This window comes from Cyphellophora attinorum, assembly GCF_001299255.1.
Source record: "Cyphellophora attinorum strain CBS 131958 chromosome Unknown Contig4, whole genome shotgun sequence".
In the NCBI taxonomy this organism is placed as follows: Eukaryota; Fungi; Ascomycota; class Eurotiomycetes; order Chaetothyriales; family Cyphellophoraceae; genus Cyphellophora; species Cyphellophora attinorum.
The window spans coordinates 861,044-888,949 of record NW_017253232.1 but is presented as its reverse complement, the minus strand read 5'-3'; the positions used below and the strand labels follow the sequence as shown (position 1 = coordinate 888,949).

Genomic DNA, 27,906 nt, shown 5'->3' with positions numbered 1-27,906 from the left:
TCACGAGATATGGACCCCTCGTTGCATGACTGAGAACCATGATGCTGCCTGGTGTATCCGCTCGAAAAATCATGACAAGAAGCACAAGAATTGTGGGAGAAGCTCGCCCCATCGAGTAGTAGACGATGCTATCTCGACGTGACAAGTGTCGACGTGGGTTTTGCCGTTTGTGAAGAAAGAGGAAGAACAATGCGAGGGCACGGAGACTTACTTATACCCTTCCAACGCAGTGAAGATCGCTGCGATCAGTCGGGCAACTTGCGTAGGAGATATTCACTGTTGAGAGCATGATTCAGGATTGGGCTGCTGCCTGGTGTATTCACTCTACCTGACCTGACGGGGGATATTGACAGTGGCAATTGAGAAAGGCCTGAGAGAGTTTCAAGTTTCGTGTACTTGAGAGGGTATACCATCATCCACAGACTTTCCACACCCACCGTCTTGCACCCATCTGATCAGCCCGTAAGGAGTGCAAGTGGGCTCAACGACCCGGTACCATTTGACCCAACGACGCTTAAGCCCTATGTCACCACCACGGCTACATTATCTCCAGCCCGGTCGTCACGCTTGATCCGTCACAGAAGAGTGTTTCGGATCTGACCATCACTTCCGCACAACAGGGCCCTTCTCCCCACCATCATCACTTCCACTGGCCCCCTCAGCCACATAACCACCCACAGGCACCACATTGCCACTAGCATCAGTATCAAATTTATACAACTTCGGCTCCGGCTCGCCCTTCTTCTGCAAAACCCACCGATTGAACCACCACAGCAAAACCGTGCCCCACTGGTACTTCATATGCGTACGAGTCGGGACTGCAAAGACATAATCGAGCTCTTCAAGTGAACGCTGCTTGGTCTCCTGCATCCAGCTGAATACCATGAGCATAGCCAGGATATTTAGGCCGGCGTAGAAACCGAATGCGCCTTGCGGCTTGAAGCTTCGGAGCATGTAGGGGAAGGTGAGGGAGAGGACGGTGGCCCAGAAGTTGTTGGTCGCGACGGCCCAACTCATGCCGATCTCTGTAAGGAGGATGTCAGCTACTGCTGTGGCAGGACTAGATGCATGGAGAGAGGGCCACGGGCAAAAGGGACGTGGGGGTAACTTACCGCGGTGTGACAGCGGAAACACCTCGGCGCTATAGGTGAACGGCACAGGACCTTGGCCTGGTGAGTAGAAGGCATCGAAGATATAGATGAAGAGGGCGATTAGTGGCAAACGCGCGCCATTGTCTTCGTCCAGCCAGAAGCAGAAGCCAGCAGCCAGGAGGGGCCAGAACATGTCTATCAAAGGTCAGTTGACGAGATCCATACTGATTGGATGTGCTCAGCTGGCGGCACGCCGTGCACTTACTCGGATGGGTGAAGAGTAGCAGGGCTCGACGGCCAAACGTGTCAATCGTCCACACCGCAGGCCATGCGAACAGGAAGTTGATCAAACCGAAGCCCCAAGAGGCGAGCTTTGCGTTGTCAGTGGTTATCGAACCGCTTCGGGTATCGAGTACTTACCAAGGCTCCAGTGTACGAAGCACCTGCCTCGGCAAATACAGTGATGAGTAGAAGGCCTTGTTTCTCTGATCAGCGAACGAGTAGTGTGGAGTAGAGGACACCCTGAACTCACAATGATGTTGATGCCACACATTTGTTGACCGATCATTATGATGCCGCTAGCCTGTGTTGCGCGACGAATTCTGGGAATGGTGAAAAGCTCAACAAATCTAGTGAACATGTTTCCAGTCTTCGCGACAGCAGACTCTTCGACCAGCACTTCCTCTTGCACCAACTGTGCATTGACATAATACAGATCCCTGGCAGCCTGCAATGGACTATTACGTAGACGAAGCAGAGAACGATAGGCCTTGGCATGATGACCTTTCTTCATGAGCCATCGCGGTGACTGGAGATCATATCAGTCTCATTGCGTCCAGGACGATCGGTCAACTCACCTCTGGACAGAAGTAGATACCGATGCACAGAGGTACTACAACACCGAATTGTCAGCTATCGGGTAGACTACTCAGAGCGCTTCCCTGTTGCTGCTATCATGGGAGACTCACCGGCAGGTATGAAAGCGCTTCCGAGCTGCAAGCGCCACGCAATATCTGGGACATCTTTAACGGCAAGGTTGGCGCATGTGCCTAAGAAGATACCGAACGCCTGAAGACCGGTTGTGTCAGTTCTCCTAACAGCATGATTCTGTATGGTTGCTGAATGTGTGTAACTCACCGTCCAGACTTGCCAGGACATGACAAGGCCACCTCTAACGCCTAGAGTTCCGAGTTGTCAGTCATCTTCGATTGCCGCATGTACTACGAGGACGATTCCGTGGTGGCTGCCAAAGGGCACTCACTGGTAGGAGCATTCTCGGCTGAGAAGACAGGCACAGTCACTTCCTATCACATCTCTTAGCATGACATGCTAAGAATACATATCGGAGGAGAGCCAGAATCAGAGGACTGATGTCTCGCCTGGTCGAAAATCATGAAGAGTCGCACTGTTGCAAAAGGAGTGAAATAGATACTTCAAGACGCACCTTCAGTCCCATCCCGATGCCGAGAAGCATCCTGCACGCCACCAGCTGTCCCCAGGTCTGGCAAAGAGCCATGCCAAAGGGTGCGATAAGCGAAAAGATTGCCGCAATGAAGATTGTCCCTCTGCGGCCGATCCAGTCGTTGAAACGATCAGAGATCCAAGCCGTACTGTCGCCTCGCGTTAGCCAGACCGCTGTGGATGTTCAGGAGAATGCTTACAAGAGCGCGATAGCGATGTATGGAGCACTGTTCACAAAGCCGATGATCCAGGTATTCCTGCTGCAATTCGGCGTACAGTCCACCTCAGGGTGATCTTGGATGCCGAACTCAATTGGAAAGCCCAAATTGGCAGCATTCGACCTAGTGAGAGTGGTGTTAAAATATGTTACTCAAGCACACTTGATGACAACCCTGGCCAGGGGATTTGCCCTTTTGCCTGAACCACTATACTTCATATCTCACTTACCCTGTCTGATCCCATCCCTGGATAGCAGCAGCGACCGAGTTCATGATGATAGTGAAATACAGCATCTTCGGATGTCGCCATCGGTGGGTGACCTCGTCGCGGAGGTGATCCCTTTCATCATCATCGAGCTCAGGCATCTCCTCAAACCCAGCTGGGTTCTGAGCGACGAGAGCGGCCTTGCGTAGGATTGGCAAGATATCATTAAGATCGTTCTTGCCAGCATAGTCGTCCACGTCGGCCATGAGCTGTTCGCGGGAAACATTGGCGAGAGGGTTGCGGATTCTGTTGGTTCAGGCTGTGAGTTGGCTGTGGGATGGTTTGTGTTAGGGAGGGCAACGTACTCGCCGGTCAAGTTGGACGTCATGGCGGCGATGCTGACTTTGCGCTTGCTTTCGTCGCCGTAGAGGTTGTCGCGCAGAGAGCCTCGCCGGCCGCTATCGACAGGCGCTTGGTCGGTGCTAATGCCCTTGTTGTCTGCCATCTTGACGGGGAGGTCCTTGCAGGCTCGGGTTGGTTGTGGGGTCGGGGCTGCGAGACGGCCTTTGGCGGAGTCTTAGAAAAGTATGAGTCGAATCTGAAAGTAAGTTCGGAGGAGATTTGGTTCAGCAAAGCTTTACGACACAAGCTGTCTGCCGTGTGACAGACGCAAGGGAAGGGACAATCGAGGTGTGTTGCTTAAATCCACAGCCCAGTGATCCTACCTTGAGTTGGGCACTGTCGAAGGCAAGTGGGTCAAGCTGAATACTTATACGCTGCAGGAGCGACTTCGGGAGGGGAAACGAGAAGTCCAGGTCTGATGTCTCGCCAGTTGAATAATTTTGGTGCAACGCCAGCACTCAACGACCAAGACGCGAGCTGTGCAGTCACTTTCAGCCACGAGAGGAGCACAGACACGGTTTCTGAGTTGCCTTGTGCGAGTGGTGCCGTCGATCTGGGGACTTGGTGGTCCTTGTGTAGCCCGATCAAGCATGGTCTTCCTGTGTCTTCAGGTCGTTGTTGCAGGAGAGGAGAAAAGGTCATGGCCCGTGCTCGTTCTTTCCAGGCCTCCCCTCCTTCCAAGGGCACAGAGGAGAGGGATCGTGCATGTGCCAAGACCAGTTCATCTCATCGGCCAAGGCCATTGATCGACGTGTCAATAGGTTCGCTTGAAGCTTTGGCTTGGGATGAGTCTTGGGCAGTCTTGGGTCTTCTTGGACGCTGTTCAAGCTTGTTGATCCATGTCCACGTTACGAGTTGTGGAGTGGCCCATTGAACGAGCTGAAAATACTGAGAAGGTATTGCAAAAGAGAGTGTAGAAACTGATCGAAGTTCATTTTGACTTCGCGAGGAGGTTCTTTCTGTAGGACGGAGTGATGGCCTGAAAAGCCCCTCTAGGTATCGCATGCTTCCTATGGCTTGGCGCTTTCTAGGCATATGCAAATTGCACCGGGGCTTGTGAGTCTTCATGGCGGTTGGAGGCAGATGACCGCTTTGATTTCGGATGCGCACCTCCGCCTCCTTCACAGCCGTGCGGTCATTCAGATGTCAAGTCAAATACGAGCGCAAGTCGCGTGATACATACAGCAGGAGCGAGAGCACACAACCTAACGAACTTTTGAGCTTGGGATCGAACGGTCCTTTGCCTCCCGAAAGTACTGGTGAAGGAAGTAACGGCAACACAGGTGTCCCCAGAACGGCAATGTTTTGCGGCATTGCCAGAGCTCTGGAAGACCGTTTTCTGTTTGTTTCGCCAACCTTGCGGCTGTTGTCTTTCTACCCACGCTATCCAATCCGCATACTTTTAGGATGCGCTTGATCATGCCGCTGATTGATGATGTACACTTGCGCTCGAAAGAATGCTGAGTCGTCGTACTAGTACAATGAATCCTCCCCCTTGTGTTTGTCTTCATCGCCGTCTAACGCGATGCTCATCCCTATACCGCTTCCCCTTCTTGCTCCTATCCTTCGGTGGTGCAAGAGGCACATCTCTCAGCAAGAATCTCTGGAGCTTGATCATGTAATTGTCGATATGATGCTCGGCCTCGTCGTCGTTAACTTCAGCACCTGGACCAGGAGTCTGAGCTTTGCTGGAGGCCTCTGTCGCCGCAGCTTTCTCCTCGAAGTCGCCGTCGTCGGCATGTTGATCTTCTTTGGCGGCTTCTTTCGCGGCGACGATGTCCTCTCTCTCCTCTGCTTGCTCGAATGCTGTAGCATTCGTCCGATCGTTGCCAAGCACACGATCCATGGCTGCTCCGGCGACATCATCATCGTCAGGGGCGTCATCGAGCATGTCCCGATAAGTGGTTTTGTTCAAATAGTCTGTCGTAAAATCACCCTCTTGAATGACCACATCATCCAGAAGCTGCTTCTGATTTGCTTTGCGCAGAATATTGGACTCAATGGTGTGCTCAGAGACGAATCTGTAGATGTGTACATCACGAGTCTGGCCAATTCGATGAGCACGATCAGTACACTGCTTATCCATGGCCGGATTCCAGTCCAAGTCGTAGAAGATGACCGTGTCTGCACCGGTCAGATTGATGCCGAGCCCACCAGATCGCGAGGAGAGAATGAAAGCCAGGATGCGTTTGTCGTTGTTGAAGCGTTCAGTCAACAATTGTCGCTGCTCGATCTTTGTCGCGCCGTCGAGTCGCAGGTACCGATGTCCGTGGATATTGAGGAACTGCTCCAGGATGTCGAGAACCTTTGTCATCTGCGTAAAGATCAGTGCCCTATGTCCGCCGGCTTGTAGCTTGCGCAGGAGCTGGTCCAGTCGCTGCAACTTCCCACAATCGTACTGCAGCAACCTCTTGTCGGGAAAGGCAATCGACAGCTTCATCCGGGCTTCATGAAACGGATCTGAACCCTGAGCAGCGGGCGTTTGTCGCAATGCCACAGCGCCTGCGTCAGTGACCGCCAGAGAGCTCATGTCATTGGCCACAGCTGCCGGAGTGATACAAGCGTACTTCTCCACGAGCGGCTGCATGGCCCGTGAACGATTGTCGATCGATTGTACGAGTTGCAGCGACTCAACCGGGATCTCGCGCTCCCAGAACTTCGTCATGATTCTATCGCTCGATAGATGGGCCAATTTGTCGTAAGTCGTCTCGCATGTGAGTTTCTCGATAAGTCCGCGTCCATAGACCGGATGAGCATGATGCCGATATGCTTCTTGGTACATGAGCTGATCAAGCTGTCTATAGCGAGCTTGCTTCTTGACATTGTCGAGTGATTGCAGAACACTCAACCTACTCTCGCCGGACCATATACCCTGATGGTCGATTCGTCGATTTTGTTTGTCGCGCAGGCTCTTGATCTGGTGGAAGGCATGATGTCCTGTAGATTCGTGGTAGTCGATATACGAAAGGTTCTCACGGCATATGGGCACGAGCTGCAAGAAGTCGAGATTGACTTTGTCAGCCATAGCTTTCTGCGTCCTTCGTTGGATCAAAAGGTTCTGGATGTCGAAATCGGAAGCAACCGACTTTGACATTGCGAAAGACGTGTTGATCGGTCGTGTCTCGAACAGATCGGGATGGTTGCACACCTTCCGTAGCTGCATAAGGGCATTGATGATCGACAAGTAGTTGCCAGAAGCAAGCGTCTCTTTGGTTTGCGCTCTTGACATGAAGCCATCGTAGAGCTGACGCTGGCGTTTTGAGAGCCGACAAAGCTCAACGTGTTCGTACTTCAGGGGCATCTGCTTTTCCACGTCGGCTTTCAGACGACGCAGCAGAAACGGACGGATGACTTTGTGAAGCTTTGACACCTGTTCCTTGTCTTCTGCATCTAGAACTTGCTTGTTCTGCTCCATGATCGATTCGACGGGTTTCTTGAACCATTCAGACCATTCCTTCAGGCCAGCAAATGCATCATCCTGGTCATTCGTTTCTTGGCCATAGTGCAAGAAGAACAACAATGACCAAAGTTCTGTTAAATTGTTCTGAAGAGGCGTGCCGGTGAGCAATAGTCGAGCCTGGGTGTTGAACGTCATCATAGTCTGCCATCGATCTGAACGGAAGTTCTTGATGTTGTGGGCTTCATCCAGAATCATGTACTGCCATGCTCGTCTCTTGAAGGAAGCTTGATCTTGCAAGACCAGCTGATACGACGTGATGCAGACGTTGAAGCTGTTCTCATCCAGCCAGCCGCGGCGCTTGTTTTTCCGTTCCTCGATTGAGCCATAGTAGGTCAAAATTTTGAAGCCAGGCAAGAACTTTTTGAACTCCATCTCCCAATTCAGCATCACGCTGGTTGGCACAACGATTAGGTGAGGTCCCCAAACTTCGTGAACTTCCGCCAGGTGAGCTAGTAAGGCAATGCTCTGAATGGTCTTTCCGAGGCCCATCTCATCAGCAAGTATCCCGCTTCGTCCGTTGGCGTACAATGTGGCCATCCAGTCCAGGCCTTCATGTTGGTAGGTTCGCAACACACCACGTAGCAGCTTAGGCACCGGCGTCTTGATGCTGGAAGTCTTGTCCTCGTTGGCCTCTTGTGGCAGTGGGTCCACTGGTGGCTCGACTGAAGACATCGACTCTGGAGCCGAGGCTTTGCCGGTGACTGAAGTTTGTGGTGACGCTGCGCTACTAGGACTCTCACCGATCTGACGGTCTGGCGTCATCGCAATTTCAGCCTTGGCAACGGCTTGCTGTGTTTCAGAACGATCTTGTGTGGGCTCGGCATCTTCAGTGGCGCGTCCCATAGTCTCGTCGTCCCCTGCACCGTTCACAGCTTCCTGCATCGGAGTGTCGGCATCCGTAGGCAACTCTTCTATCAGTGGAGAAGAACGAGTCGCTTGCTCAGAGGTATCCTTAGCCTCATCATCCCCGACGGTAGGCGTGGAGGGCTCTTCGTCAGCAGCAGCTTCCTTCAGCTCTTTCTTGGAGAAGAACAGACCAAGCAAGCCACGGCTGTCCTCCTCTGCTTCTTCCGCATCCGAGCCCGATTCCTCATCATCGTCCTCGCTTCCGTCAGAGTCGAATTCGCTGTCCATTTCCGTCTCGGGATCGCTCTCATCGTCATCAACGGCAGGGCTTGCAGGATTGGAGTCCATGTCTACATCAGCATCCATGGATTTCTCCAGATCCGGTAGGTTCTCATATTTCGCTCGAAGCTGTTCCACACTCAGATCTGCATCGTTGTCCTCAGGCGCAGCATGGCTGCTCGAGTCAGAGGTTGAATCCGACATTTGCTCACTGTTGTCGCTTCCATCGTCGCTACCGTCAATGCCATCGTCATTCTCAGAGTCCTCGTCAGTGGCATCGGCGCTATCTAAGATTGAGTCTTCTGCGTCGGCGGCCAGCATTTGGGTTGTACGATCCAGGACTCGTTCGAGGTGACGCTTGTTCTCGGCCTGCTTTTCATCTTCGTATTCTTTGCGACGCATAGCTTCAACTTCATCCAGAACAGCAGCCCATAGCTTATCGACGTCTTTGACAACAGTCCGATACGCCGCACGGCGCACAAGGAAAGCTTCATGCTCAAGCTCCTCGACCGTCTTGACCCTGTTCTGAAGAGCTTTTGCCTCGACGTAGCGTTTGGCTTCATGTGCGATGATCTCCGCCTGCTTCTTGTGTGTTCGGTGCTCGCTGACCATCAACTTGTAGAAATAGCCGGCATGTACGTTGAGGTGGTCGCGATGAGAGTATTGATGATCAAAATTGATGGGCTTGCTGGCGTTGATGGATGCACGAGATGTATTTCCATGTAGCACGCCCCCTCGCTTTCGCGCTTGATATACTCTATTGCGCATCGCCGCTTCCCTTTGTATCTGTTCCGTTGACAAGACGTCCACGCCCAAGCGGTACTCTGTGTCGTCCTTCGCTAGGAACTCCTCAAACGTAACATATTTCTTGCCCGTCGGTATGTTCGCAGGTGTAACGATCGTTGGCTTGGGCAGATGGACGCGGAAATTGACCTTCCGAAGATGCAGTGGTGTGGATGAGTGCTGTACTGAGGCCGCTGAGTCGTCTGATTCCTCGGAGCTCTCGTCGGTTGACTCTTGATCATGACCATTAGTCATCGTGCGGCGAGCATTCTTCAGTGCTGCGAGCTGAGCCTCCAACTCTGCCACTTTTGAGGTCTTAGATGGCATGCTGCCAGACTTTGACCGCGATCTCTGATGCGATTTGGAGCGCGCTCGTGGCGCATGATGTGATTCTTTATTATTCTTGGGCGTTACGACGCGCTTAGTAGAAGCCGACGCTGGAGTGGTCTTGATACTCGGTTGCTGGGTTGCTGTTTGCTTCCTTTGACTGACGCTGTAAGTAGGCTTCTGCGATTTTTGGTCGCCGGCGGCTTTACCGAAGGCGGCTCGGGTCTGCCTGGTCTTTGACTGTGGCTGCAATTCCAGAGGTACGGCGTTTGTCCGTCCAGATTTTCTTCGGCCATCAAGAGTGAAGGAGGTAGGGCCTTCGGCAGCAACTCTCTTCCACGGCGGCGAGATTGGTCGCGGCAGTTTGATGGACCCATTGGTATCTGCAAGCTTCCGTCTCTTGGCTGGCGGCGTCTCGGACTCCTCAACTTTGGTTCGACCGTCGATTCCATTGTCCAAGGGAGTATCTCGCGGCGGAGGGGTATCGAGGTTATCTTCGCCTTTGACTGATAGCGCGATTAGACTATGAAGACCAAGTACGAGTCTGATCGGAAGCTTACCATGATGACCGTTGACATGTGGCTCTTGTTCTGATGAATGATAGCCATTGGTGTCGTGCATTGGGTCGATTGAGATGGTCTGCGTCTTCGGCAGCGTTGCCGGTCATGGCAAACAATCTGATCCGCGCCCTCTCATACAAACTGCGTCCACTATGCTCCGCCAATACCAGTTTATATCACTTGAATGACGATACAATTACTCTATGGACCTCAAAGATTACCCTCACGAAGTTTGAAGGAAAGACAGATTGATTTGCGTGCTTGCGCAGGAGTTGAAGTCAACGCGACTGATTTTTTGGTATTGGGCAAGAATGAGGAGATGCGATGCTCGAAGCCGCCTAGAAGGTGCATTTCGAAGTCTCCAAGCCCTGTTCGACCAATCACAGCCGGGATTGATCACTTCAACTTCACTGACCTCAGCCCTTACTCGACCTCCCTCTAAGCTCCTATATCACAAAACACCGACGTCCACCGCCTTCAAAGGCGACAGCTGAGCTCGAAACCTGCCTCCGCTGTCGCCATGCTATCCCGACGGATTGCTACCGCCGCTGCGCGGTCAGCGCGACCTTCACTACGGCCTTCAACCCACATTCCAAGAGCTCAGTTCTCAGTAGCCATGCGCAGGCAGGCCGAGGAGAAGAAGGAAGAGACAGAGGAACTCGAGGTACGCATCAGAAACGCTGTTCCAGATTTACACTCACATACTGCGTAGAACGGCGGCTGGATCAACCCTCCCAGGATCAAACGCCAATACCGCGATCCCTATGCCGACTGGACCGACAAGATCGAGCGGAGAAACTGGGGCGAACCTGTTCACGAGGACAATGATGTCTTGGGAATGTTCTCGTTATATGAGTACACACACATGAGCCCAGCCAGAGCAGGTATCATGTGGCTAGGCTTCCTCGGCTGCATCGGTGCATTGAGCTACGCGGTTTATGCTACAATGCCAGACTACCCAGTATTTCCGAAGGAATATGAGGGTGGGCTCGATAGGGAACTGGGAGGCATGGGTGCAGTCAGAGTGAGTTAGCGTCAAATCTTGAGGTTAACAGAACTAACAGCGACAAGGCATTCCAGAAGGGTGACACGCTGGAGACAACGGAGAAGGAGTTTGAGATGTGACCAGTATAGCTTCCTGCCCTGTCGTGCAGAGTCTGAAGGCGAAATACTGGCTTGCTTTACGGCTTCTGTACCAGAAATGCGTATCACGAAAGACCAAATCCTCGATAGTCACGCTCCCATGCTGCATCCCAGACACTTTGTGCCGTCACCCGTTGCAGGACCTTTGCCTGCGTGCTCACATTGACATGATACATCGCCAAAGACCCAAAGACTCGAAATTCCGAAGGCCATTCGAGAAACTTGTCTTAATAGGCTTTTGAATTATGGTTATTTATTGTTCCTTAAGTTCCACACTGTTGACTCTTACCTAGGTAGGCATTGTGGGCGATCACGAAAGACTTGTTGAGCCTACAGGATCCTAAGTCCTGGCCCCGTGTCATTACTAGTAGTGTACGTGTAGGAAGCGAGCAGCAGTGGCCACTGTCCGCCTGTCTATAGCCCAAGCCAATTTCCTGGACGAAGCAGCACTTGAAATTCCAAGCCCACTCCAGGTCCCGACTCACCCTCCTTTCTGCACCGCCCTCAACACCCGTTCCATCCCCCTCAACCGTTCCCTCTCCCTTACCACAACCCCACCAACCAACCTCCTCACCTCCTCCCGCCCCACCACTCCCTTCCAACTCGTCCACCCCGCCAGCTCCCCCAACACTACCTCCTGCGTATACCTCAATGTCCTTCCCCGGCTATCAATCTCCGCCTCACTCTCCAAAATCTTGTTTTCCGCCTCCTTCATGCTCCGCAACCTGCTTTCCTCTGAACCGGGAAGACTTATCCCAAGAGGTCCTTTCTTGGGAACAGAATTTGAGAGCAAGTTGGCGCGAGATCTCGCGAGGGTGCGATTCGCGGCTTGGATTTGCGTTATCAGGCTGGAGGACCGGAGGAGGGCGGTTTGGACCGCCAGGGTGGTAGAATGGAGCGCGAGGAGGGAGGAGATGTAGTTGTTCAAGGGGTTGGAGGCGGGTTGCTCGGAAGTAGAGACGCGTATTTCGACAGGGCGTCGGTGTGTGATTTTGGAAGGGTCGTTGCTCCCATTTGTGGGCCCAGCGTGCTCATCCCCGTGGTGAAGAGGCTGGTGGCGCTAGCGAGATCATTCTGCGCGTGCACGTACGCGAAGCCCTTACGGATGAGGTTGCGCGTGTGGATGCTGACGCGGCGGACGATGTCGCGGGAGTGGTTGATTACGGATTCGACGTCTTTGAGGTCGGAGGGTTGGGTCATGGGCTCGTAGTCGTCCGAGATCCGCTCCTGTGTCAATTGCCCCTTCAATTTGGCGCGCTGCGCGATTACTTCAGGTGCCATGTCTGGCACGAGGAAGAACTCCCAGAGCATTTCGTGGGTGCTGAATGTTGGATGCGACATCATGATCTTGAGGAAGCGGTCGACGTGGGTTTGTGATTCGTAAAGTGCTGCCCGCGAAGGTTTGGCGTGTAGAGCGAAGGGTGAGCGAAAGTTTGAGGCGTTCATGGCCGGGATGTATGAGGCTGGGTGGTCCATTGAGAGCCACTTGGCAAGATTCTCGAAGTCCTGGAGCGAACGACGGCTGGTGGTGATGGTGTAGGTCGTGGCGGAGACGGCGGCATTTGGGGCGCCGGACTTGAGGACGAAGCGAGTTGAGCCGTCTTCTACGAAATAGGAGCGCACGATGGCGGTGATGCGACCGGAGGAGTCGGGTACGTTGCTCGTAGCTGTGTTCGAGAAAAGGGACAGGTCGTCGATTCGATTGCGGACTTCGTCATCCTTGGCCAACTCGACAGCTGTCAGCCCTCTTGCCTCCTTCAGATGCAGGTCGACTCGGGGATCGCCGAAGAAGATGCGAACCATGTCGACTCGACCATACTTGCTGGCGAGCATGAGTGGCGTAAATTTCTTGTCATTCATCATATTCGGATCGACATCACATTGGTTCAGCATGCGAACCATGATGTTGGCGTCCTTCACAATGTGCAGTAGACAATTGCTCTTATTGTCCTGGTGGTCTTCAAGTCGAAGTGGCATCTCGTCTCCTTGTGCCACTCTCGCGGCCTCGAGGGCTTCCGACACCATGTTACTGTAGTCTGTATGGTCATATGTTCTGCAAATCGCAAACAGTGGTGTGTGTCCGATCTTGTCTTGTTGCCTCCATGGCAGAAGTGTTGCGAGCTCTGATATCATCTCTGGTGTGTTAAAGATGTAATGAGCCGCGCTCCGTCCTCTACTGTCCTGCTTAGCTAAGTAGTCGCGGAAGGTGCCTTCTTCGACATTTGCTTCTAAATACTCGAGCAAGCACTTGACCAGGTCGATATTAGCGAGCTGGATGGCGGCACTGAGTAATGTTGTGCCCTCTGTAGTCGTGTCTTCCAGTACTACTGGGGTCGGATAGTACTCGTCTAGACTGAGCAGGTACTGTAAGATTGGAATTTGTTGGCTCTCCACCGCCATCATTAATGCCGAATTGCCGGTCGGATCTTGCGTCTGCGAAAGCGAGGACACGGACGTGTCACCCTCTATTCCACTCAAGGTCGTCTCAAGGGTCGCCGTTCTGGATAGTAAGGACACGGTCGAGGAGATGGAAAGGCTCCTAGCTGCCATTTGTACTCGCTTCTTCTTCTTCGTGGGTGCTTTCTGGAATGGAAATACATGTGATAGGCCACCATCGTCATGCGACGACTTTCGTGATAATGATCCATTGGTGTTGGAGTATGATGAGCCTCTTGAAAGCACCGGTCGCTCCTCTGGCTCAGCGACAACCTCATCACAGACGATCGGGGTGTCGCCTTGGTACACCGATCGCGTCTCTTCCATGTTTCCAGACTTGATTGCATCCCACAGAGCTTTGTTCTGCTTCGACGCTTGCCGCAAACCACCAGAGCCACGTGCTAGGTACGTCAAGACTGCCTCAAGAGTGCTCAAAGCATAGCCAGCCTCGCCGCTCTCGACATCTTCGATGTAGATGAAGCGTTGCATATATGAAAGGCGAGCTTGCAAATGTCGGATTTGCGATCTTATCACGACCAAGAGGAGCAGCGAAACCAAAATGTCGGCATTGATCGTCATCTGTGTTGCCCTCTTCTCGTCATCCGCAATTGAAGCAGCGCGTCCGCTCTCCGAGACCGCCTTCTGCGTAGCCAGCAGCACGTCGAGCATTTGCTGTGGACTACCAGCCACGCCCATCTGTCGGAATGCTTTGACGCCGCTATCAATGCGGACAAGGAGGTCGCGCTTGCTATCTCTACCGTCTTCGAGAGCAATGCCGACTTGAGACACATCCAGACTGTCCATCTGTCGTATTCGCCGATCGAGCTCTTGATCGTGCGGTTTGTGGAAAGCACACAGCTTCGGGAACAGGAGATTATCATGAACCGATTCAGACACATAGCGCTCTATCAGGCGTTCGACAGCAGGTCCGGTCAGATCGGTAGTCGCTCCGAGTAGTGAAAGCTGCTGCTTGTCGACGCCTTGAAACAGATCGATGGCAGCTGTGACTGCTGTCTCAAGTGCTTTGCACATCAGGTCCTCTTCATCCTCAAAGAACCCTTCATGATTGAGCGGTAGTTTGACAGAGCCATTCGACTTGATCGAACCATTCTCCGAGACTTGCGTTGTGCCGCTCAGTGATGGTTCTGCAGAGTCCTCAACGGACGGAGGTGGCGGCAGAGGTCTCCCTAGCTCTTTCCCAAATTCGTTGAATAGTCTCTCCAGTCCAGGTTGCATCTGCCTCGCGATCATAGGAAAGTTGTTCAGCAGCTCATTGAAAGACTTGATGTCCTTCTTCTTGGGCTGTGAAGAGTCGACTGGTTCCGCTTGCGGTCGTGGCTGGTCCAACAGCGCGGGCTTCACCGGATCTGCCTCCCATGACCCAGTCAGTGGTTTTGATATATAGTACAACAGCCACTGCTGCATGTCGCTGCCAGTCGAGTGGTAAATAGCATCCTGCAGTATTTGGGCCTGTGTCAACTGCTTGAAGCCCTTATTGGTGAAGACGACATTCTCCTTGACTATGACAGTCCGCGCATTGACTGTAGAGTACGTTTTGGCCTTCCCGCGGCTGTCTCGTACGTTGGGTGTCTCCTTGCCCACCGGTGGCGGCACTCGTAGTATATGGGCGGCGAGGAAGTCTTCATCGTCGCTTTGGTCGGCATATCGCTTCCCGGTCTCGCGATCGAGACCATATATCAGGGACTCTGTAGTTGGTACAAGGAGGATGTAATTCTGGGCCGGGAGGGCGTGTCCCAGCACACTACTCTGGAAGAGCGCCCGCAGGAAAGGGTTCAGTACTGGCATCAAGGCACGATGCGCCTGTCGAGATCTGGAGCCAGCATTGATTATGCGCTCATGTCATTGCTACCGGCGGGTGCCTAGCAGATGAATGCGGCTGTATTCGGGGTGCTTCGTCTGAGCGGGATTAGATCGGTCGTTCGGAGCACTAATGGCGACAAAGTGCGGGAAGCGGTAGCTGGCACAGAGGCGACCGATATCTGATGAGTTGAGATACTGACGAGGCTGGCGCAGTCAGCACGCTTAATGTGAATTGCAGGAATGAGGCATGGAGTCTGGTACCTGGGAGTACCCCAGATTCACATGCCAGAAGCGCACATAGGACAGCGACAGATTCCAGGGTCCAGAACGCCAAAGGTCCCCAGACATGGAAGTTTGGGCAAGGCTGAGCTAAAGCGGCATTCGAAGTTTTCTAAGGTTTGTACCCGTGGGGCGGCCTTTGACTCACGGAAAATTATTTTTGAAAGCTGGGACTACGATGACTCTTCAATCACTTTCCAATCACATATGAACTACAGCTACTCCCATGGCGCCCTCCCGAAGGGGCCGTACTTCGCTCACACAGGGTCTCGATCGTGAAGTTCACCAAGTCATCCGCAACGTGATTGACCAGCGCTCCGCTTTCGCCGAGGACGCTTTTGTTCCGACTTTTGCCAACATCTACGATGAGATCAAGCGCTCCAACTCTAGCTTGAACAGGAAGCCAAAGAAGCTCCTGGAGGACTCCATAGAGCGCGTCTTGGACGTTATACGGCAGGATCTTGCAGAAACAGATTCGGAAGCAGAACTGGAACAGCAGCAGCAACGCCTTCCTTTGACGCCTGGTCCGCCTAATAAGGCGTCAAATGCCATGAACAAATCTATCGTCGCCAAATGGAGTGCTGCCCCTGCCACCAACGGCATGACTACCCCGACCACCGAAACCATGGCCGAGGAGACCTCTACGAAAAATGCGCAAGAACCGCCGCGTAAGAAGCGAAAACGAGCGCCAGAAATCAACCTCAGTCCGCCCACGAACATCAGCCTGGCAAACCTAGGTGGCGTTGATACTATCGTCGAGCAGTTCCAAGACCTCCTCACAATCCCCCTGATGTGCCCGACGATATCCATGGTCCAGTCAGTGCGAGGGATTTTGATCCACGGCCCGCCAGGCTGCGGCAAGACGACAATAGCCAATGCCATCGCGGCAGAATACGGTGTTAACTTCATCAACATATCAGCACCGTCGCTTGTTAGTGGCATGTCTGGCGAATCCGAGAAGGCTCTCAGGGAGTGCTTCGAACAAGCTAAGCAGGCTGCGCCATGTCTACTATTTCTAGACGAGATTGACGCGATAACACCCAAGCGAGAGTCTGCGTCGCGGGAAATGGAGAAGCGGATAGTGGCTCAATTGGCAACCTTGATGGATGGACTGGACCCAGCACTCAACGAAGGCAAGACTGTGGTGGTCCTTGCTGCTACGAACAGACCTGATGCTCTAGACCCCGCGTTGCGGCGTGGTGGCCGCTTCGATAAAGAAATCCACATGAATGTGCCTAGCGAGGACATGCGGCATCAGATCCTACGGGCACTGACAAGCAAGCTAGCACTAGCAGATGACGTCGACCTCCAGATCATGGCCAGGCGAACTCCAGGGTATGTTGGTGCCGATTTGAAGGACTTGGTGTCAACAGCCAACAACCTTGCCATCAAGCGCTTTCAGGCAACGCTCGCTCAGGATGCCGCCGATACAGCAGTCGTGGAGGCCTCTGCGATGCAGCTAGATACAAATGGAACCTCGGAAAACGAGAATGACAGAGCTGGGGAGAACTTTGCGGCGTCAACACAGGCGCACGATGAAGAGCTCAGTCCGGCAACCATCGCTCTACGCAATATGCTGAAGTTTCTTCGACAGCACCCTCCCGAGCAGACCACAATCACCATAACCCAAACCGACTTCCTCACCGGCCTCCCCCGTGTCTCCCCCTCCGCCCTCCGCGAAGGCTTCGCTACCGTCCCTCACACAACCTTCGCCCAAATCGGCGGCCTGACCCCCATAATCGCCACCCTCACCGAATCCATCATCGGGCCAATCCTCAACCCGGCAATGTACACCACCATGAACATCTCCATGAGTTCCGGCGCCCTCCTCTTCGGCCCGCCCGGCTGTGGCAAGACCCTTCTCGCAAGGGCCATCGCTAACGCGAGCCACGCGAACTTCATCGCCGTCAAAGGCCCGGAACTACTCAATAAATACGTCGGAGAGTCGGAGCGGGCTGTAAGGAGTGTCTTTCAGCGCGCGCGCTCGAGTGTGCCATGTTTAATCTTTTTCGACGAACTAGACGGCGTGGTTCCTCCCAGGGCGGACTCTAGCGAAGCGAGTGCTCGCGTTGTTAACACTCTTTTGACGGAACTTGATGGGGTGAGTGGGGACAAAGCTGGTATCTTCGTACTGGGCGCGACAAATCGGCCGAATATCATCGACCAGGCTGTGCTACGGCCCGGGCGGCTCGATAGCTTGGTGTATGTGGGCATGCCGGATGGCAAGGGCAGGAAGGAGATCTTGCAGGCGCAGACGAAGGATATGCCGGGAATGGCGTGGAATGAGCGGATGGATCGACTGGTGGGCTACGTGGAAAATGGCCAACAGGGCGGGCTCTGTCCATGTGACGGGTTCAGCGGTGCAGATATGGCACATCTCAAAAATAAAGCAGGCATGGTCGCCATTAGACGCGCCAGAGCCAAGGCGGGCCCTGGCAAGGAACCTGACAGACACGCGTTGAAAGTCGCCACCGAGGACTTCGAGGTTGCCGTGTCCGAAATAGGAAGGAGTGTACGCGAGTCGGATCTCAAAATGTACGAGAAATTACGAAAGGAATGGGAAAAAATCCCAGGGGCCGCCCTGATCGCCTCTTGAGGCTGAGAAATGGGAATGCAAGCACTGATGAGGCAATCGTCCTGTTCATTCAAGACTCTCAGAATCCTCCCTGGCGAAAATTGTGGCCTGCTTCTATTCTGGCGCGTGATGTCCAAGTGAGACTCATCTCAAGCCACTATGCATATAACGCCGGTTCAAGAAACACAGACAGCGGCCCCCCGACATGTACAACGTCAGGCATTTGCATCGGTCAAGAAGATCACACAGAGGCCTCACCACGGTTGGTATGTGCTACCTTGGCTCAGGACCTTCTATTCTGCACGCGGTCGAATATGCAAAGAATGCCAGTTCTGATAATGATACACGCTGTCTACTGTGGTTTCCTATTCCTTCATGCATCCTTCCTACGCATGCTTTTTGATCCAGGACCTGTACATTAATGTCCAATCGGAAACCCAACAATGCTCGTCTGCTATCGTACGGAGCTCTCCTGCTCCTCCCGTTCCTGCTGTACACATCTTTTCGAGGCCTGGACGAAGTTGATCGTCTCATCTCGTCATGCTTCGAACGCGTCCAGTCGATTAATAGACAGCATGCATGAGTGCAAAGCGGCCAGATCTTTGGCTTTCGCTCGAGCTACGAGAGGCTTGTGAATTGTTCGAAGTTGCTCGCTTGTGCTTTTTCAGCCTTTTGCCCTTTCGGTGACTATCATCAGTTCCGATGAGGACGTCAGGCCAAACACTGAGTACATTGACCTCAGGCTCCTTGCTGAAAGTGCCTGCAGGGAGGATTTCGAAGCCGTCGTTGACTTTGCGGGCGTGCTTGTTCTCGATTGGGCCAAGTTCAATGTTAGGGACTGCCGTGGAGTATGTTGTGTCCGAGCACAGCGAAGGCGCTGTGTCGACAGTCGTGGCTACGCTGACTTGTCTCATCATACTCTCATCCAGTAGCTCCCGCGTTCTCCTAGTCCACGCAGAAGGAGGAAGCTTCGTCGGTGCTCGACCCTCGATGATGCCGGCTCGTGATTGAATCGATGTCTGCGAGACAGTCTTTGGCTTCTGGGGTGTATTTGAGCCAAGCTTGATGTTCTCGCAGCGGGCCAAGACACGGTGCGGTAGCCGGAGCTCGAGCTGTCCTCATCGCAAGCACAGTAGTCAGTGACGACTGTGGCGTTGTCCTCTGACTTTGGTCGAAGCCGGGGCGTCAATTGTCCAGACTCCGCCGAATGCAGTCTTCTATGAGCTTCCATGCGACGGATAACGTCTGTGTGATCGACTGGTGGTACAGCTTTCGAAGCCACTGTGTGGCTCCGGCCTCCGATCACGAATTTTCGGAGACCACTGTCCCTCTTTGGCGAGACTCGTACTCTCATCTTCGTAGTCGAGCCGTCGGCAGACGAGGAGTACTGCGAGGGAGCCGTCGTATACGAAGTCTCGGTCAGCAGAGTCTGCTTCTCGGCCTCGGCGCCGACTGCTGCTGATCTTGCCCGAGATGAGGGGCCGCTGTAATTTATTGTGATGGAATTTGTCTTCTTTCTTCGAGCCGGATGAGCTTCTGGGGATTCTGCTGGCTCATCATGAGGCGGTCGAGGTGCCATAGGTACTGTGAAATGTCAGTAGACGCGCTGATGAATGCCGAGCAACGAAGTATTACCTGTGGCTTGGGCAGAAGATGGCTCTCCAAGGTCGATCGTTGGTATGGAGGAGGTCGAGATATCCCTCTTGGGTCTCTTGCTTTTCCGCAACGGCTGAAGTAGAGGACTGCTGTTCCTCGACGGTCCGTGCAAAGGTGTTGAAGTGTGAGCGTTCCAGACGCCTTCGATGGACGAATCCTCATCCAATGCCCTGACTCCGAAGGGCCGCCCAACAAGCACGCCGACGCTGGTTGTCATTTCGCCTCTTTCTGCCTGTGCCGAGGTGGCTTTCTCAAGCCGCAGCATCTTGCGCCATTTCATGACTTTGACCACGCCGGCGATGCATCCGACAATAACGAGCAACCCGCCCAGCACCTGAACACCGTCAGTACTCGAACCGAATGGTCCGTTGCGAACACTTACGAAGCCTAGCTTTGCCCAACTGGGCCAAGGTAAGAAGAGAACGTCAGCAATTGCCATGATGAACCAAAACGTGACATGCGCTGGGCTACCGAAACAATGTGGGATGCTGTATGCAGACTGGCCAACCCATAGTTGCAGATAGACGCAACAGAAGAGCACAATAGAAAGGATACGTGCTATTTCGTCTGCTGACAGCGTGAACCCGATGCTGTGGCTTAACAAATGGTGATGCAAAAGTGATGGCCGCGATTTGTGGTGAAGAACGGTACTGCCGTATTCAAGTGTCGATGATGCGTTTAAGCAGGCGGCAAGCATCGGCCTGGCTGGCATCGAGGTGAAGGGAAACTGCAATGAAGACATACCGCAGATGATGGTCGAGGTTGCCTCGAGCCAGAAGCGCTCCTTCTTTTGTCGGTGTGACTGACGAGATGGACGCGTTGACACGATCGATCTTCACAGCCCGAGTGAGGAAAGATACTGTTACCGGTCCAACGTTGGAAGGTCGACTGCGTCCAAGATTTTCTCGCCGACCAGCAGATGCGAAATCGGTGCTGGCACAGAGCGATCGAAACGCCTACATGTACCTCAGCCTCCCAGACACATACCTACGGTCCATAGCTGTCCGTCGTTTGCTTCGTCGCCTTCTATTAGCGTCCATACTTCCACCTCATGCATAGCCTGTCATGATTGCATCGTTGCGCCAGCGCCTCGTCAACAGCATGCCTTCCACGTGCGGTGACAGCTGCGTTTATACTTAGAGCCAGCTACACAGTTTAAGACGACATCCTTTGCATCTGGACTGCCGTTGTCCTGGCACCTGCGGCGGCCAGGTACGTTTGGTGTAACCTACATTGATATGCCGATGTCTTTCACTTCCCTGTGGACGTCAAGACAACTGGAAGCTCGGCGGCATTACTCGTCCACGTCATGTATGGGCGATTTCTTCTATCCAGTTGATTCGCTCAACTTCGTGTTTCTGTCCCTCGCACGTTCGATTTATCGTCGATCATCTCACCCATATGCAACAGAGTGCGTTGATCAAGCAGAACGTCCGTCACCCACACTGCACACTCTACACAACTGCCACGTTCGTCCGGAGACCATGTGAATGAGGATGAGTTATCATGAGGGATCCGGGCCGATTTATTTCCAGCCTCTAGAAGGCCGTGAAAGAAGTTCAAACCCCTGACTAGAAGTATCGTGTAAGCAGGCTTTGGTCTCGATCAGCAAGGAGCCGCCCAACTGGTTGGTGGGATGATCATAGGTCATGTCATCACTGCATCTGCGTGGCTACACTTCACACACCACCAAACTGCGGCTCGGACATTTCTCCTGCCTACGATTCAAGGCGAATAGATACAGCTGACAGCCCTCTGATGGATGCTTTTTCCTTCTTGCACTGTGTAAATCATTTCGAAGTATAAGTTTGTGTTTTCTTGAACAGCGGCTGCCCACCTAAAATAAGGTAGAATTAGAGCCGGGAGAGCCGCCGCGCGTAACACCCATTTCCTCCACAACTTCGATCTCCGAGGCCCCGCCATCATCAACAACCAACAACTCTAGAAGCATACATCACCACGTCTGTATCGCTTTTCGCCCGTCTTATCACTCCTCCGACTCGAGCGCAACATTCTTCTGTGCATGTAGCTTATTTTGAGGCATCGCATTTTGGTTCAGCACCGCACACAAACCATGCCGCCGTTCCGGATACCATTCACGTCGCGCAAGGGTCCGGTGACCAACGGCACCGAGGTCACGGATGAGAACGCACGGCCGGGCCCTCGCGATGTCAAAGCGTCAAACAGCCCATACTCGAGCAAGCCTTCGCTGGCGCTGGGCAAGAAGGAGAGTCAAGACGAGCCAAACGAGTTCCAGCTGAGTTGTATGGTCCTCCGCCCACACCACTGCAGCTTACTGACCGAATCTGTAGCGGTCGACAGCAGGGGCCAGTTTGTGGCACCTGAAGCGGCAGAGAAGACGTCCTTCTGGGCAAAGTCACCGTCAGCGACGTCGAACCACCGGAGTCTAGTCAGCGAGCACGAGCCATTCTCGATCTCTCGGGAGTCTTTCGACTCGTATAGGCGGTCTTTCGTACGTACTCTACAATTCCGAGATCAGCGTCGACCTAGGAGCTAACAAGCAGAAGGACGTGTCAGGACGCTCTCCCATCACTCACACCGACAGCTTCAACTCTCGAACCTCGTTAGACTCCCGCAGTTTTCAGCACTCTCGACCTTCGCTCAATGGTAATACCTTCGAGCGACCGAGCCTGGTCCATGACGACTCTTTCGATGATGTCAAGCTCAACGAGGACTTCGCAAAGACACAGCCAAAGAAGAAGTCATTTCTGTCGCGGTTCAGTGAGACAACAGAGGACGCCGCACCAGCTCCCAAAGATGGCAAGCATTCACACTTCCATTTCGGTCGTAAGCGAGGTCAAAGCGGATCTGGACAAGAGCTCGGAGATGTCAAACGCCTGAGACGCAGGTCCAGGCGACCGTTGAGACTCCGACGAATTGAATGCTGAATCTTTGAATTTACGTGCTACGTCTTGATGCAGAGCGCTTGGTTTTTTGCTAGAGTGGCGTTTCGTTGCACATGCATGCTCTGGTATGGGGTCCTGGTACTAAAAGACAACCGTCAACATGCTGGGTTGTTTTGTCAGGCGAAGCAATACCACAAACACTGATGCAACAGACATCAGTCTAATCTTAATGAAGAACCGCCATCAAAGAATCCGTTGTCTCTATACTCGGTCCCTTCAGCACATCCAGCAAACCACCAAGATAGGTTCATGAGTTGACCGATGACAGTTCCTTGGAGATCACACCCTCGACAAGCACGATGTTGTGGCGTCACCACCCTGGCATATGCGATATACCGGTCTGGCTCTCACAGCAACCGCCAGAGCAGACCAACAGGAGGAGATATGATCTCAACCGGGCTATCAATTCAGGATATACTCCACAGATCGTGCCTCAAAGCGTGGGGCGTTCCTAAACCCTGCAACCGCAAGCAGGATCAGTGCCACTATTGAAAGAAGCCATAGTTCAACTTGGGATCGAATCGATTAGTACAGCCGACAAATTTGCCCGGCACGGGCAACGCCTATGGAATTCAGGCACAGGCACACAGGCACACAGATGCACCTCGCAGTTAGGGCACCACTCGGGGCGCTCGCAGAGAGAAGAGACCAACTCGGTCACTAGTCCCACGGCCTGGTGTCTGGCTCTATCGAAGGATTCCGCAGCAAATTGCAGAAGCTACATTGTACTGGACCTCGAAATGGAGCTGGAACGAGCACTGCGTGACAGTAGGCTAAGCAGCCGCTATGCCAAGAATCGCAGTTGCACGACGACATGCCCTGCAGTTACCTATTCAATACCAATTACAGCCCTACGGCCAAACCACTTCTGGTACTCACTATTTCGATCTGATTCGTCGGTTGTTACACGAGAGAATGCTGTTCGTTGAATACAATGAGTAATCGGTGCCACCGGAACTTTCGGCCAATGTTTAGCCGGCAATTCAATGTTGAGAGCAGTGAATTGTTGCCTCCGTGATAGTTGCTGAGCACTGTCTAGGGCAAACAACCACTCTACCAACAACGTCACTACTGGCTGTCACTGTCACCAGCTTTCACCCTAGCAACCCAGTATTTATATATTGCCTGCACAGCATCCCCACAATGGACAACGCCACCTTTTCGTCCATCGTCTGCCCTATCTGCCTGTCGAGGAGCATTAAGAACAGGTCGCACCTTCCACCTTGATCAAGGAGCAGGAAAGTCAGGGGTGTCGCGAAGATGAGGCTTCTTGCGACGGTCCTTCAACTCCTGGCACTAGCCACTCCCAGCTTTGCGCACGACCAAAATTGTCGCAACCTGACAATCCCCATCCAGATCTCCGCACGCAACGGCGCATTCGCCGTCGGACCAACCCAGACCGACGTCGATGTGACCAACTTCGTCCTCGCTGGGACGCAGCCCGGTCACAATGCCTCCGCCTCAATTCTCAAAGGTTACAACACCGTGAACGGCACCTACAACATCTCGGCAACATACTGCACACCCACTGGACCCTCCCGCAACGCCATCCAGATTCTCACACACGGCATTGGCTTCGACCGCGCGTACTGGGATCTGCCATACAATGGCTACAACTACAGCTACGTCATCTCCGCCCTTTCTGCCGGCTACGCTACCCTTACCTACGACCGCTTGGGCATCGGCTGCAGCAGTCACGGCGATCCGATTTCCGAGATCCAGATCTTCCTCGAAGTCGAAGCGCTTGCCGCTCTCACTGAACTCGTCCGCACGCCTTACGGCCTCTACGACCACGGTATCTCCGAGAACTACCAGCATGTCATCCACGCAGGCCACTCCTTTGGCGCGATCATGACCTACGCCCTAGCCAGCACATACCCCGAATCATCCGACGCGATCATCCTGCAAGGCTTCTCAACCGACCCAACCTGGATCCCGTTCTTCATGCTAGGCGGAGAATTCGTCACCGTCCAAAGCACACCCTTATCCTCACAATACCCACCAGGCTATCTAGTCAGCGGCAGCAAAAGCGCAGTGCAAACCAACTTCTTCGCACCCAACGACTTCGACCCCGCGATCCTAGACTACATCGTCAACGTCGTCGGTCAACCCGTCGCCATGGGCGAACTACTCAGCATCGGTGGCGTCGGAGGGCCTTCGGGGTACAAAGGTCCCGTACTCGTTATCACGGGTGAGCGCGACGTGCCATTCTGTGGTGGCGACTGCTATGGTCCGAACAAGGGGAATGCGCCGAGTGTGCCGGCTAAGGCTGCACTGGCGTTTGGGGACCCGAGTAAGGTTGATACGGGGATTGTGAAGGGGGCGGGTCATGGTTTGAGCGTTAGTTATTCGAAGGGGGAGACGTACACGCGGATGCTGGCTTGGTTGGGCGAGGTTGGGCAGAAGTTGGGGTGGGGCGGGCCGAGTCGGGTGAAGAGGGGCGTGCAGTGATCGGCTTGAGATTGAGGCGGCTGTGGCCTATGGACCACGGGCAACAAGCATGCCAGGCTCGTGGCTCAATAAGCGAAAGTGCTTGGAAGAGCTTACAGGGAGGCCTTTGGCATGAACACGATTCAGAGTCAGGAAGACGACCCGAAAGCCGGTCCTACATGGCAGTCGGCTCAATCCATAATATTAATGCCCACTCAGTACTAATATGCACATCGTGACACTCCGAAGCTCTTGCTCTTGCAGACCAGCGAACATGCAGCAGCTATATCTGTCGTATCATACATCCCTCGTTCGCTATACTCCCAAATATACATATATACACAGCCATTACCAGGCCATCCTACTGCCTCCCACCCAGCCCCCAGTACCGCTCAAACCGCATCTTACACCCTTCCACACTGTTCAACTTTGGCCGCACGTCAAGAAAGAAATTCAAATTCTTGTCCAACCCACCACCACCCTTCCCCTCGTAAAAATCAATAACATACTCAACCCTCTCCCCTCCACACCTTTCCACGACCCAATCATGCCGGTCGAACGGTTCCTTCTTTCCTTCGACCCAAGCCTTCCACTTCGCCCTCGGCGTCTGCGCACCCGCGCCCCTGCCGGCAAAACTCGCTAGTTTCGGCCCGCCACAGCTGTCGCTGGAGGAGCCTCCCAGGAGCGGATGAGGGACCAAGCACGCTCGTTGACGGCGTTGTGGATTGGTATGATCGCGCCAATGGATGTGGCCAAGGCGTGAGGGTCTGAGGTGGTCTGTTTCTGCATCACGGCGGTGTAGAATTGGGATTCGGAGGGGTAGATCCAGTTGCCGGAGGGGTGGGGACCGGTTTCGGTTTCGGCGTTGGCTGGGGAGGTAGAGGTCGTGCTACGTAATTGTGCGCGCGGTATGGTGCTGACTTCTCGGTCTTGAGAGAGTGGCCGTCCGGTTGGGGTCGGAGTGTGCGCCGGACGAGGTGGTGGGGAGGCGGACTGGCCGGTTATGCGGGTTGAGGAGCATTCTTTTGAGGCGAGGGTGGCGGTTGTGGTAGATGGCAGGGAAGGGTGGTTTGATGGGAGGGGCGGAGGGGGCGGAGGTGTCGTTGCGGCAGATTGTGAGGCTTTTGAGGCGGCTGCTTGTTGCAGCCATAATGATCTTGTCTTGGGGTCGACCGGACATGAGGACTCGGAGGGTGATGTTTGTGCTGGTGGTGTAGGTCGGGCACCTGGTGCTGGTGGAGGTGGTTGTGATGATGCTTGTGCTGTCGGTGCTGCTGGCACTGGATCTGCCTTCCACCACCCCATATTGTGTCGTCGTAGTATTGGGAACTCAAGCTGTCTCTCATGTTAGAATGGACATATGGTGATGGTGATGTCTTGAGGTCATTTCGGGCCGAAGTTTAGCCGCCCGCATTTTGCAATGCTCTCGCGGCGGTCAGCGAGAGATGATTCTCTGCTACGCTCTTCATACCTGCAGACTCTTGTGTTGCAATCTGTCTGGTCGTAAGGACTGACCTGCCGCAGTAAGCATGGCGGAAGCAGGCAAAGTCCACCGTGCAACGACGACAGCTCCAGTCAACATTGCCGTGATCAAGTAGGTACGCCAGCGGGGACAAAAGCACGTCCAACGATGCGGTTACTGACACAGGTAGGTATTGGGGCAAGAGGGACACGAATCTGAACCTCCCGGCCAACTCATCGTTATCGGTCACACTGTCCCAGAAGTCACTGCGCACGCTGACTACAGCCACATGCTCCGAATCGTACACCGGCCCAGACTCCCTGATCCTCAATGGCGAGGAAGAAGAAATTCAGTCCTCAAAGCGGACACAAGCATGTTTGAGGAATTTACGCCAGCTGAGGGAGGAAGTCGAAGCCAAAGATGGCTCTGCCCCTAAGCTGTCAAAAATGCCCCTGCGGCTGGTCTCAGCAAACAACTTCCCAACCGCTGCTGGCCTGGCCTCCTCAGCTGCTGGCTTCGCAGCTCTTGTCAGAGCAATTGCGAACTTGTACGAGCTACCACAAACGCCGCAGCAGCTGTCTCTGATTGCACGACAAGGTTCTGGCTCGGCGTGTCGCAGTCTGATGGGAGGCTACGTAGCTTGGAGATCCGGAACCAAAGAAGATGGTTCAGACAGTCTCGCAGAGGAGGTCGCACCCGTAGCGCACTGGCCGGAGATGCGGGCTTTGATACTGGTCGTCAGTGCAGACAAGAAAGGCGTCCCGTCCACAGCCGGCATGCAGACAACAGTAGCGACTTCAAGTCTGGCACCAGCACGGTTCAAGGATATTGTGCCCGCACGCATGGCGGAGATCGAGAAGGCGATACAAGACAAGGACTTCGAGACTTTTGCGAGAGTGACCATGCAAGACTCCAACTCATTCCACGCCATCTGTCTGGACTCCTGGCCGCCTATTCAGTACCTTACAGACGTCTCGCGGGCAGCTATGAACGCAGTGGAGACAATCAATCGCAAGGCTGGCAAGCTCATCGCTGCATATACCTTTGACGCAGGTCCAAATGCGGTTATTTACTACCTGGAGCCCGACTCTCGCGCGGTGGCGGGTGTATTCAAAAATCACCTGCCTCGAGTAGAAGGATGGGACAATGAATTTGGCGCGGCTATCCGATCGAATGAGATGGGTGGTCTAGATAGCAAGGCTGTCATGACCTTGAAGAACGGCATCAGCAGAGTGATCTGCACTGCTGTTGGGGGCGGCCCCGAGTCGGTCGAGACGCATCTCGTTGACGAGAGCGGCAAGCCCGTCGAGGGAACGTGAGTGTTCGATGAAGAATGTGGGCAGCCTTTATCGCAAAGACCGAGCATGGTAGCGAAGCTCCACTTAAGATCTCGCAACGCGAGGACACTCGCCAGTCCTTGTTGGACAGGGGACCTTGTCGGATTTCGTGTGCATGGCGCACCATCGTGCAGTTGGACACGCTTACCTTCGGTACGTGGCTTGTGGTCTACCACTGTGTCCAACGTAGGGCGTATGGGCAAGGCAG

General features: G+C 53.8%; 10 protein-coding genes across 10 annotated transcripts; 5 read left to right on the top strand and 5 right to left on the bottom strand.

Annotated features, from left to right (window-relative positions):
• Positions 1 to 603: 603 nt before the first annotated feature.
• AB675_6446 (putative polyol transporter 2) lies at positions 604 to 3,480 on the bottom strand (the record flags this gene model as incomplete). Its single annotated transcript, XM_018146739.1, has 13 exons — positions 604 to 1,025; positions 1,113 to 1,286; positions 1,357 to 1,462; positions 1,512 to 1,574; positions 1,624 to 1,899; positions 1,949 to 1,983; positions 2,060 to 2,159; positions 2,229 to 2,269; positions 2,353 to 2,395; positions 2,536 to 2,701; positions 2,753 to 2,893; positions 3,000 to 3,281; positions 3,341 to 3,480. 13 exons carry the CDS (start codon positions 3,478 to 3,480, stop codon positions 604 to 606), a joined length of 1,989 nt encoding a protein of 662 aa, XP_018003748.1.
• Positions 3,481 to 4,884: 1,404 nt separating this feature from the next.
• Positions 4,885 to 9,693, bottom strand: AB675_6445 (Helicase swr1; the record flags this gene model as incomplete). Its single annotated transcript, XM_018146738.1, has 2 exons — positions 4,885 to 9,578; positions 9,633 to 9,693. The coding sequence occupies 2 exons, from the start codon at positions 9,691 to 9,693 to the stop codon at positions 4,885 to 4,887; spliced, it is 4,755 nt and encodes a 1,584-aa protein (XP_018003809.1).
• A 459-nt stretch (positions 9,694 to 10,152) lies between these two features.
• AB675_6444 (uncharacterized protein) lies at positions 10,153 to 10,757 on the top strand (the record flags this gene model as incomplete). Its single annotated transcript, XM_018146737.1, has 3 exons — positions 10,153 to 10,296; positions 10,345 to 10,656; positions 10,704 to 10,757. The coding sequence occupies 3 exons, from the start codon at positions 10,153 to 10,155 to the stop codon at positions 10,755 to 10,757; spliced, it is 510 nt and encodes a 169-aa protein (XP_018004092.1).
• Positions 10,758 to 11,256: 499 nt separating this feature from the next.
• On the bottom strand, positions 11,257 to 15,017 carry AB675_6443 (uncharacterized protein; the record flags this gene model as incomplete). Its single annotated transcript, XM_018146736.1, has 2 exons — positions 11,257 to 11,782; positions 11,866 to 15,017. 2 exons carry the CDS (start codon positions 15,015 to 15,017, stop codon positions 11,257 to 11,259), a joined length of 3,678 nt encoding a protein of 1,225 aa, XP_018003690.1.
• A 520-nt stretch (positions 15,018 to 15,537) lies between these two features.
• On the top strand, positions 15,538 to 17,907 carry AB675_6442 (putative AAA domain-containing protein; the record flags this gene model as incomplete). The annotated part of the gene is made up of 1 exon (XM_018146735.1): positions 15,538 to 17,907. One exon carries the CDS (start codon positions 15,538 to 15,540, stop codon positions 17,905 to 17,907), a length of 2,370 nt encoding a protein of 789 aa, XP_018004009.1.
• Positions 17,908 to 18,449: 542 nt separating this feature from the next.
• Positions 18,450 to 19,981, bottom strand: AB675_6441 (uncharacterized protein; the record flags this gene model as incomplete). The annotated part of the gene is made up of 4 exons (XM_018146734.1): positions 18,450 to 18,926; positions 18,977 to 19,470; positions 19,522 to 19,876; positions 19,925 to 19,981. The coding sequence occupies 4 exons, from the start codon at positions 19,979 to 19,981 to the stop codon at positions 18,450 to 18,452; spliced, it is 1,383 nt and encodes a 460-aa protein (XP_018003822.1).
• A 1,635-nt stretch (positions 19,982 to 21,616) lies between these two features.
• On the top strand, positions 21,617 to 22,857 carry AB675_6440 (uncharacterized protein; the record flags this gene model as incomplete). Its single annotated transcript, XM_018146733.1, has 4 exons — positions 21,617 to 21,806; positions 21,855 to 22,015; positions 22,068 to 22,391; positions 22,738 to 22,857. 4 exons carry the CDS (start codon positions 21,617 to 21,619, stop codon positions 22,855 to 22,857), a joined length of 795 nt encoding a protein of 264 aa, XP_018004148.1.
• An 872-nt stretch (positions 22,858 to 23,729) lies between these two features.
• On the top strand, positions 23,730 to 24,920 carry AB675_6439 (uncharacterized protein; the record flags this gene model as incomplete). The annotated part of the gene is made up of 1 exon (XM_018146731.1): positions 23,730 to 24,920. One exon carries the CDS (start codon positions 23,730 to 23,732, stop codon positions 24,918 to 24,920), a length of 1,191 nt encoding a protein of 396 aa, XP_018003734.1.
• A 618-nt stretch (positions 24,921 to 25,538) lies between these two features.
• AB675_6438 (Cytochrome c1 heme lyase) lies at positions 25,539 to 26,204 on the bottom strand (the record flags this gene model as incomplete). The annotated part of the gene is made up of 1 exon (XM_018146730.1): positions 25,539 to 26,204. The coding sequence occupies one exon, from the start codon at positions 26,202 to 26,204 to the stop codon at positions 25,539 to 25,541; it is 666 nt and encodes a 221-aa protein (XP_018003870.1).
• Positions 26,205 to 26,428: 224 nt separating this feature from the next.
• On the top strand, positions 26,429 to 27,680 carry AB675_6437 (Diphosphomevalonate decarboxylase; the record flags this gene model as incomplete). Its single annotated transcript, XM_018146729.1, has 2 exons — positions 26,429 to 26,493; positions 26,552 to 27,680. The coding sequence occupies 2 exons, from the start codon at positions 26,429 to 26,431 to the stop codon at positions 27,678 to 27,680; spliced, it is 1,194 nt and encodes a 397-aa protein (XP_018003947.1).
• Positions 27,681 to 27,906: the final 226 nt, after the last annotated feature.